Source organism: Eriocheir sinensis, chromosome 7 (genome assembly GCF_024679095.1).
Source record: "Eriocheir sinensis breed Jianghai 21 chromosome 7, ASM2467909v1, whole genome shotgun sequence".
In the NCBI taxonomy this organism is placed as follows: domain Eukaryota; kingdom Metazoa; phylum Arthropoda; class Malacostraca; order Decapoda; family Varunidae; genus Eriocheir; species Eriocheir sinensis.
This window is the reverse complement of record NC_066515.1, coordinates 26,771,887-26,781,614: the sequence shown is the minus strand read 5'-3', so window position 1 is coordinate 26,781,614 and position 9,728 is coordinate 26,771,887. Positions and strand designations below refer to the sequence as shown.

Sequence of the window (9,728 nt, the reverse complement as noted above, 5' to 3'; positions counted from 1 at the left end):
CCAAGGAGAGTGGTAGTAGGCGTAATATATAGGCCTAGGAATGAAGATTTTAATATAGGGTGAATCTGCCAGCCCTCTCTGTTCCAATATCCTTTTTATATCATTTAGAGGCGATTTAGAGCAATTATCATGTGCTAGAATGAATTGTTAGGCCTTTTTACCTTGATTGAGCAGTAGTAGGCATAATATATATAGGCCTAAGAATGAAGATTTTGATATTGGGTAAATCTGCCCACTGAACTTTTTGTAGCATTTAGAGAGGATCAAAAGCAATTATCATGTGTTAAAATGAAATATTAGGCTTTTTTTTTTTACCTTGATAGAGTACTTATAGTAGGCATAATATATAGGCCTAGGAATGGAATTTTAATATAGGGTGAATCTGCCCTCTCTCTTCAAATGTCTTTTTATATCATTTAGGGGGGATTAAAAGTCATTATTGTGTGTTAGAAAAAACAACATAGGCCTCTTTAGCCAAGGAAAACAGTAGTATAGGCATAATATTTAGGCCTAGGAATAGATTTTAAGTGTTTCTCTTGTAATGGTTCAAAATTACCTTTAGAGGACGTTAAAAGCAATTATTATGTGTTAGAGCCAAAAAAAAAAAAAAAAAAAAAAATAGGCCTTTTTAGCTTAGTAATAGGCTGGTAGAAGTAATATTTAGGCCTAGGAATTGAAAATTTAATTATAGGGTCTCTTTGAATGGCTTTTTATACCATTGAGAGGGAATTCGGAGCAATTATTGTGTTAGAACAAAAAAATAGGCCTTTTTAGCTTAGTAATAGGCTGGTAGAAGTAATATTTAGGCCTAGGAATTGAAGATTTAATTATAGGGTCTCTTTGAATGGCTTTTTATACCATTGAGAGGGAATTCGGAGCAATTATTGTGTTAGAACAAAAAAAATAGGCCTTTTTAGCTTGGAAATGGAGCGTTAGGAGTCCCAGCAATGCTTAGTACAATGTTGAACCAATGTGGAATGCCAGAATTTTCCCTTAATATTTTCTCCACTCCACTTTTTGGGGGGAGCAGCGAGTAGCGGGCTTTTTTTTTATTATTGTTTTCTTTTTTTGTGTGTGCCCTTGAGCTGCCTCCTTTGTAAAATAAATAAAAAAATAAATAAATAAAAACACTCCAACACGACCGCAGCATGTAACGAAACCCACAAGAAATTAATCCAGATGACCAGCGCAACGGGAGAGCGACTCCTTTACCAGTCGGCGAAAGGGGTACCCGGGCCCCTGGCTGAGTGGGTCATGGGAGGCTCGCCCATCAGGCAAGTCAGCACCACAAATGGTTGGTATTATAAAACAATTTGGTTTCTCACATTACCTAGCTATTTCTAAAGGTCAAAGAGATCAATTGGGTTCTAATGAGTGTTTCTTTAGGGTCAAGGTACAGAGGAAGGGTCAGACTACCACCAGTGTCACAGAACTACCCCTGGAAATGCCCAAAACTCCTACAAAAGCCTTGCCAAATATGTGAACTTAACGAAATGTTATAATATATGACCTTGTGATCGGGTTCTAATGTGTTTCTTTAAGGTCAAGGTACAGAGGAAGGGTCAGACTACCACCAGTGTCACAGAGCTACCCCTGGAAATGCCCAAAACTCCTATGAAAGCCTTGCCAAATATGTGAACTTAACGAAATGTTATAATATACGACCCTGTGATCAGGTTCTAATGTGTTTCTTTAGGGTCAAGGTACGGAGGAAGGGTCAGACTACCACCAGTGTCACAGAGCTACCCCTGGAAATGCCCAAAACTCCTACGAAAGCCTTGCCAAATATGTGAACTTAATGAAATGTTATAATATATGACCCTGTGATCGGGTTCTAATGTGTTTCTTTAGGGTCAAGGTACAGAGGAAGGGTCAGACTACCACCAGTGTCACAGAGCTACCCCTGGAAATGCCCAAAACTCCTACGAAAGCCTTGCCAAATATGTGAACTTAACGAAATGTTATAATATATGACCCTGTGATCGGGTTCTAATGAGTATTGATTAAGGGTCAAGCTCCAGAGGTAGGGTCAGACTACCACCAGTGTCACAGAGCTACCCCTGGAAATGCCCAAAACTCCTACGAAAGCCTTGCCAAATATGTGAACTTAACGAAATGTTATAATATATGACCCTGTGATCGGGTTCTAATGAGTGTTTCTTAAGGGTCAAGGTACAGAGGAAGGGTCAGACTACCACCAGTGTCACAGAGCTACCCCTGGAAATGCCCAAAACTTCTACGAAAGCCTTGCCGAATACGTGAACTTAGAGACGAAATGTTATATGACCCTGTGATGCATAATCCTGTTGCCATTTTCAGTCACACCTCGTGGGCATTTTTTTTCACATTTGTTACCTTTTTTTGTGCCCTGAGCTGACTCCTCTGCTTTAAAAAAAAAAAAAAAAAAAAATGTATTGGGGCCAAAAAAAATGGATTTATGATGGCAGCGCAGGGAAGGCTGTAACCATGCCTGGATAGGAGGGAAGGAAGGGGGCACATATCACAGGTATATCTCTTCAGATGCTGAATGTACGATCGAGTAACTTAATCAACCAACCAACAGCTGTTCCTTACCTTCCATGACTCCAGGAGGGGCATAGCTTGAGCTCCAAGGACATGAAGTTCTTGGTTCTATAAGGCATCTATTTGAAGTAGGTCTCCAATTCTCTTAAAAATGATATATACAGGCTCTGATTCTCATTCTGGGCCCTCGATCCTCTGTGGGTGCTCCTATGGTGTGTTTAGATAGCTCTCACGTCTCCAAGATTCTCCTTTCTCTATTAGACAAGGTGGAGGTCTTTCCTAATGTAGATGATGGCTACAGTAATGGTAGATACACTATAGCTCTCTTTTTAGGGACCTCTGCTGTGCCTCTGCTTGCAACAGAACCTGGAAGAATATATTAACTCCTTGACTGTGCATTTCCTAAAAAAAGGCATCACCAAGCTACAGGAATGGAGCAAAAAGTGGCTGCTACAATTCAATGAAGAAAAATGTAAAGTCCTGCACCTTGGTAGGAGATATCCAGCATACTAATACTGCATGGGAAACACTCCACTATCCACCACAGAGGTAGAGAAAGACCTGGGAGTGTATGTTACCAGGCTACCAGTGAAGGGATATCCAGCACACCAATACCACATGGGAAACACTCCACTATCCACCACAGAGGCAGAGAAAGACCTGGGAGTGCATGTTACCAGGCTAACAGTGAAGGCCAAATCCGTGCCAATCGCAGCGGACGGATTAAATCTTTCTCTCCTCTCTCTCTCTCTCTCTCTCTCTCTCTCTCTCTCTCTCTCTCTCTCTCTCTCTCTCTCTCTCTCTCTCTCTCTCTCTCTTCTTCCACTCCACATCCAGGCAAGAAGGAAAAGGAAACCAGTGTTGCTTCAGAAGCTTGTTAATGCGGACGGAATCTTGGTGTGTTTTTATAAGAAATGCTCAGCGCTCAAGTACCTCAGCGGCACATATGATTGTACGGCTGACTTTGTGCAAGGTGAGCGCGCGCCGGTGGGTGGGCAAGGCTTGTAAGGGTCAGGCCAAGGGGTATCGGGTCAGGGGATGAGCTATGGAACGCTGAATGGAGCTGTCAAGATGAATTACATTAACGGAGGTATATAAATTAAGTATTTGGGCTAAATAATGAATCTCTCGAGCTACTACTACTACTACTACTACTACTACTACTACTACTGCTACTACTACTACTGCTACTACTACTACTGCTACTACTACTACTACTACTACTACTACTACTTCTACATAACTTGGTATTTCCCATGAATTAATTATAGAAAGAGTTGAGATAAGATAAGGAAGGAAGAAAGAAAGAAAGAAAGGAAGGAAGGAAGAAAGGAAGGAAGGAAGGAAGAAAGGAAGGAGGAAAGAAAGAAAGAAAGAAAGGAAGGAAGGATGAAAGAAAGAAAGAAAGGAAGGAGGAAAGAAAGAAAAAAGAGAAAGAAAGAAAGAAAGAAAGAAAGGAAGGTAGGAAGAGGAAGATGATAGAAAGGGAGGCGAAAAAAATCCAAGAAAATATGAATGAAAAATAGAAGGAAGGAAGAAGGAAGGAAAGGAAGATGAAGGAAAAGGAAGAAAACATGAATGAAAAATAGAAGGAAGGAAGAAGGAAGGAAAGGAAGATGAAGGAAAAGGAAGAAAATATGAATGAAAAATAGAAGGAAGGAAGAAGGAAGGAAAGGAAGACGAAGGAAAAGGAAGAAAACATGAATGAAAAATAGAAGGAAGGAAAGGAAGATGAAGGAAAAGGAAGAAAATATGAATGAAAAATAGAAGGAAGGAAGAAGGAAGGAAAGGAAGATGAAGGAAAAGGCAGAAAATATGAATGAAAAATAGAAAGAAGGAAGAAGGAAGGAAAGGAAGATGAAGGAAAAGGAAGAAAATATGAATGAAAAATAGAAGGAAGGAAGAAGGAAAAGGAAGAAAATATGAATGAAAAATAGAAGGAAAGGAAGATGAAGGAAAAGGCAGAAAATATGAATGAAAAATAGAAGGAAGGAAGAAGGAAGGAAAGGAAGATGAAGGAAAAGGAAGAAAATATGAATGAAAAATAGAAAGAAGGAAGAAGGAAGGAAAGGAAGATGAAGGAAAAGGAAGAAAATATGAATGAAAAATAGAAGGAAGGAAGAAGGAAGGAAAGGAAGGAGCTGGAAAAGGAGGAAAATATGAATGAAAAATAGAAGGAAGGAAATGAAGATGAAGGAAAAGGAAGAAAATATGAATGAAAAATAGAAGGAAGGAAAGGAAGATGAAGGAAAAGGAAGAAAATATGAATGAAAAATAGAAGGAAAGGAAGATGAAGGAAAAGGAAGGAGCTGGAAAAGGAAGAAAATATAAATGAAAAACAGCGAGGAAGAAAAGGAAAAAAAAGGAGAAAAACCCCCAACCCTCCCAGAGGTCACAACACATATCAACCCTGACCTAACATGACCCGGCCTTGACCCATACAAACACACACACACACACACTAACAATAGTTACCAGTACTAGTATAAGTCTTGTATAATCCTCTTTCTACAATTAACTAACTATATATATATAATTACCTACCTCCTACATAAAGGCTTAATAGTATTGTATATATATATATATGTATGTGTGCAAAATATATAACATTCTTCATTGTAACATTCAACATACAGTATAATATATAGGTTTATGAGTATATATATATATCAAGTATTTGTATAACCAGTATATGCCTCAGGGTCTAATGCAGTAAAGGTATATATTGTCAAATTCGTAAAATAATCGCCTAAGTCATTTTCAACATTTCCCAGGTTCATCATCATCATTTCATCGACGCCTGCTCGTAGGAGCTCCCACCAGGGGATGGCCACGGCAGAAGAGCTTCCAACTTTCTCTATCCAGACACTCCCTCCTTGCCTGCTCAAAGTTTCGCAAAGATCTTTCCCCCCTCTCCCTAACGTACTCTTGCACCCTATCCCTCCATTTCACTGGAGGTCGTCCTCTAGCATTCCCTCCCTCTATCTCACTCACATACACCCTTCTGGTCATCTTACTCTCCTCCATTCGCTCCATGTGGGCAAACCACTTTTAGGTCTGTCGCTTCACTTCTTCCACCACTCCACACTTCTTCCCTTCACCCGCGTAACACATTCCAAAATGCTCGTACACACTTTCGTTACTCGTTCCATCCATTCTACTCACACCACAAGCACTCCTCAAATAACTTGTTTCCACTGCCTGCACTCTAGACCTCTGACTTTCATTCCAGGCCCACGTTTCACTTGCATATGTGAGGGTTGGTACTATTACTGTATTTCTCAAATCCCTCTTTACCTCCATGCTCACACTTCTGCCATTCATGATTCGCCCCAAAGACCCTACCACCCTTCCTTGCAATGCCCTTTCTCTTATCTCTCCCTCCGTACCACCATGCTTACACATAACTGATCCAAGGTACTTAAACTCATTGACCTCCTCCATTTCTTCACCATTCAAAATTATTTTGCATTCTTTTTCACATTCAATTCCCACTCTATATGGGCATACAAAATCTAAAACCTCACTTCTACTTCGCTCACAAACCATCACTTTACTTTTGTTGACATTTACTTTCAGCTTTCTCCTTTTACAGACACAATCAAAAACACTGACCAAATTTTGTAAGCCAAATGAGATGATGACAGTTCTTTTCTCATTTCCTGTAAAGCAGAAAATAACATGACTCAGGCGCTGCTTGTTTACGAAGGTGACGATATGTGTTTCTGAGGCTCGGTGGCACTAGGCAATGGTGGAAATATAGAGAGATAACTGTGTTCGCAGGAGCCTCGCTGGATAAAGGATTTTTTTGGGGGGTAATTTAGTTAAGGCCAATGCTGTCTTCTACTGCTACTACTACTACTACTACTACTGATACTACTACTTCTGCTGGTGGTGATGGTGCTGAGTGGTGATGAAGGGGGTGATGATGGAGGTGAAAATGGAGGTGAGAGCAGCGATATACCACCATTGACAGTCTCTTCCCAATCTTAGTTTTCAGTCGCCTTTCTGAAAGATAAATAATAATGATAATAATAATAATGATAATAATAACAAAAATAACAACAGTGATAAATGTATGAAATAAGAAATTGCATACTTCTTTGGGTGCATATAGGCTGTGTGTGTGTGTGTGTGTGTGTGTGTGTGTGTGTGTGTGTGTGTGTGTGTGTGTAGTTTGCAGGGCCTCATATCGACACTTGTCCAGCTAACAACACACACACACACACACACACACACACACACACACACACACACACACACAAAATAGATCAAATAAATAAATAAATTCCCAAGTGTCTGCTGAGGTGCCGACCCTATAGGTAAAATCCGGGCATTAAATCGTGTCCCTGCGGAGTGGGATCTGAGGCACAGGTGAGGCTTGGGGGGGCGCGGCGAACGGCAGGGATGCGCTTTGCCGGGTGGGAGGGTGCAGGGATGTGCGGTAGCCCTCCCCCTGGGGCTGACTAGGGGTGCGGTGCTGGGTGTGGGGTGCGGCAGAGGTCCCGTCGCATACCCCAGGCTGTGCCGTACCATTGGGGTGCTGATCGGTGCGGCGTGCGAAGGGTGCGGCCCCGAGTGGAAGGGGCGAGGGGCATATGCTACCTCTGTAAGGGGAAACATTTTGCAGTGACAGGATTGGACAGTTGGACAGAATTGGATAGAGACAGGACTGGATAGTGGGACAGGATTGGATAAAGGGACAGGATTGGATAGAGGGACAGGATTGGATAGGGGAGGGACAGGTTTGGATAGGGGAGTGTATGTATATAGTGACTGGCATATATACACACACACACACACACAGTGAGGGTGGGACAGGTTTGGATATGGGACAGGATTGGATAGAGGGACAGGATTGGATAGAGGGACAGGTTTGGATAGGTGCTCTGTGCTCAATCAATACATAAGGTGGAAACTCATGCATTTGAACCTCTGGAAAAAGATCTTACTTGCTATATATAAAAAAAAGGGAGCAGGTTTAACAATATCCTAGCTAAATAAATAGGATTAATTGGCTAGTAAATATAAGGGACAGGCCATAATGGGTATAATGGATAATGGGATAAAATGGGTGGATGTTACCTTGGGGACAGGGTACAGTATGGGCTCAGTCTCGGCGACGTCGGAACGGTCACGTCGGGATCAAATTCGAGTCGCCTTTCTATCCTGGTGAGTCGCTGCTTGATCTTCTGCTGCGTGCTGGAGTACTCGGCAAGCAGGCGCGCTAACCGGGTGTTCAGCGTGTCCACTGCCGTGTCTGCCGGACGGTTGAAACAGGAGAAATTGGTTGAGTATATGGTTGAAAAATTACATTAACCTGTCCGCTGCGATTTTTAATTTTTTTTTACAGCAGAGACAGATCAAGGGCTTAACCTTTAGAGTACGGATGGCGATATATATCTCTGGATGCTGTGCACGGGGAAAATTTAGGCATTTAAAAGAGGTGGAAATGGTGTCTTTCTTCTTTCCAATAATTGTATATTCATCGAGTACACATGGTGGTGTAAGAAAACTTCTCTCCTAATAATAATAAAAAAAGTTATGACGGCCGAAAATATTGCGCATTTCTCGCGGCCGTGATGCGTCGCGTGGAAGCACCCCACACTCACTCTCTCTCTCTCTCTCTCTCTCTCTCTCTCCAGAGTCACGCCAGTCCTCGTCGACAGACCGACTTGGTCAGCTAGATTTCGTTCGCCGATAGAGTCAGTCTGTCGGCTCCCTGCTACGGGCCGCCTTTGGCAAAGACCCGTGCTCCCTTGTGCAAGAGGGAGCAATCTTCCCCCCCCACCCCCTCTCTCTCTCCCTACCTACTTGCCCCTCCCTCCTCTGTCAATGTCACTACCCTAGCAGTCATCAAATTCACTGCCACTTTAATTCGCCCGCAGTCCACTTCCGCCCGGAGCAAAGGAACTGCTTGACGCATCACGAGACATGACAGATGTACAGTATTCTGAACACAAGTGGAAAATGATCTGTGGCCTTCGGTAGGCTGCGCGCTGGAGACGAATGAGAGTGTGTACGGATGCCAGATGCCTCCACCATTCTTCTGAGTCAAGAACTGGCGGTATATTTGAAACGTAGGGAGCGTAGAGTGTGATGATTATATATATGATCCCCGTACGGGTGGGGTGTGTGGTAGTGCACTTATATATACGATCGCCGTAATCTAAGGGTTAAAAAAAATAAAATAATAATAATGAAAAAAAAAAAAGCACGGATTGGTATGGATTGGTGTCCTTACGGGTTTTACATAAGCGACAGGACTCACCCAGCCTTTCAACCTATGCTAACGTCTCCTACCGTTGAAAATACATGGTTGTTATACAGGGAAATAGACCTTATGAATACTGTCCTATGCGTGTTTATAAGGGGACATGACTTAATGAGCCTCTACGCCTTGTCAAATACTGTCCTATGCGTGTTTATAAGGGGACAGGACTTAACGAGCCTCTATGCCTTGTCAAATACTGTCCTATGCGTGTTTATAAGGGGACAGGACTTAACGAGCCTCTATGCCTTGTCAAATACTGTCCTATGCGTGTTTATAAGGGGACAGGACTTAACGAGCCTCTATGCCTTGTCAAATACTGTCCTATGCGTGTTTATAAGGGGACAGGACTTAACGAGCCTCTATGCCTTGTCAAATACTGTCCTATGCGTGTTTATAAGGGGACAGGACTTAACGAGCCTCTACGCCTTGTCAAATACTGTCCTATGCGTGTTTATAAGGGGACAGGACTTAACGAGCCTCTATGTCTTGTCTAATACTGTCCTATGCGTGTTTATAAGGGGACAGGACTTAACGAGCCTCTATGCCTTGTCAAATACTGTCCTATGCGTGTTTATATGTGGACAGGACTTAACGAGCCTCTACGCCTTGTCAAATACTGTCCTATGCGTGTTTATTAGGGGACAGGACTTAACGAGCCTCTATGCCTTGTCAAATACTGTCCTATGCGTGTTTATAAGGGGACAGGACTTAACGAGCCTCTATGCCTTGTCAAATACTGTCCTATGCGTGTTTATAAGGGGACAGGACTTAACGAGCCTCTATGCCTTGTCAAATACTGTCCTATGCGTGTTTAAAAGGGGACAGGACTTAACGAGCCTCTATGCCTTGTCAAATACTGTCCTAATGGCTTTTATAAGGGGACAGGACCTCACCTAATCTCTTTGCCTTGTCCACCAATGTCTCCTGCTGT

General features: G+C 42.4%; 1 protein-coding gene across 3 annotated transcripts in view; it reads right to left on the bottom strand.

Annotated features, from left to right (window-relative positions):
- Nucleotides 1-5,949: 5,949 nt before the first annotated feature.
- Nucleotides 5,950-9,728, bottom strand: part of LOC126995246 (cyclic nucleotide-gated cation channel alpha-3-like) — a 74,050-nt gene continuing 70,271 nt past the window's right edge. For 2 of the 3 annotated variants that reach the window (XM_050854726.1, XM_050854728.1), the window contains 3 exons: nt 9,691-9,728; nt 7,609-7,783; nt 5,950-7,130 (listed from right to left, as the gene is read on the bottom strand). The exon at nt 9,691-9,728 is cut by the window's right edge and continues 95 nt beyond it. In XM_050854726.1, coding sequence (XP_050710683.1) covers nt 6,860-7,130; nt 7,609-7,783; nt 9,691-9,728 — 484 coding nt within the window. In that variant the 3' untranslated portion in view covers nt 5,950-6,859. The remainder of the gene's footprint in view (nt 7,131-7,608; nt 7,784-9,690) is intronic. The other variant, XM_050854727.1, reaches the window with a different exon arrangement.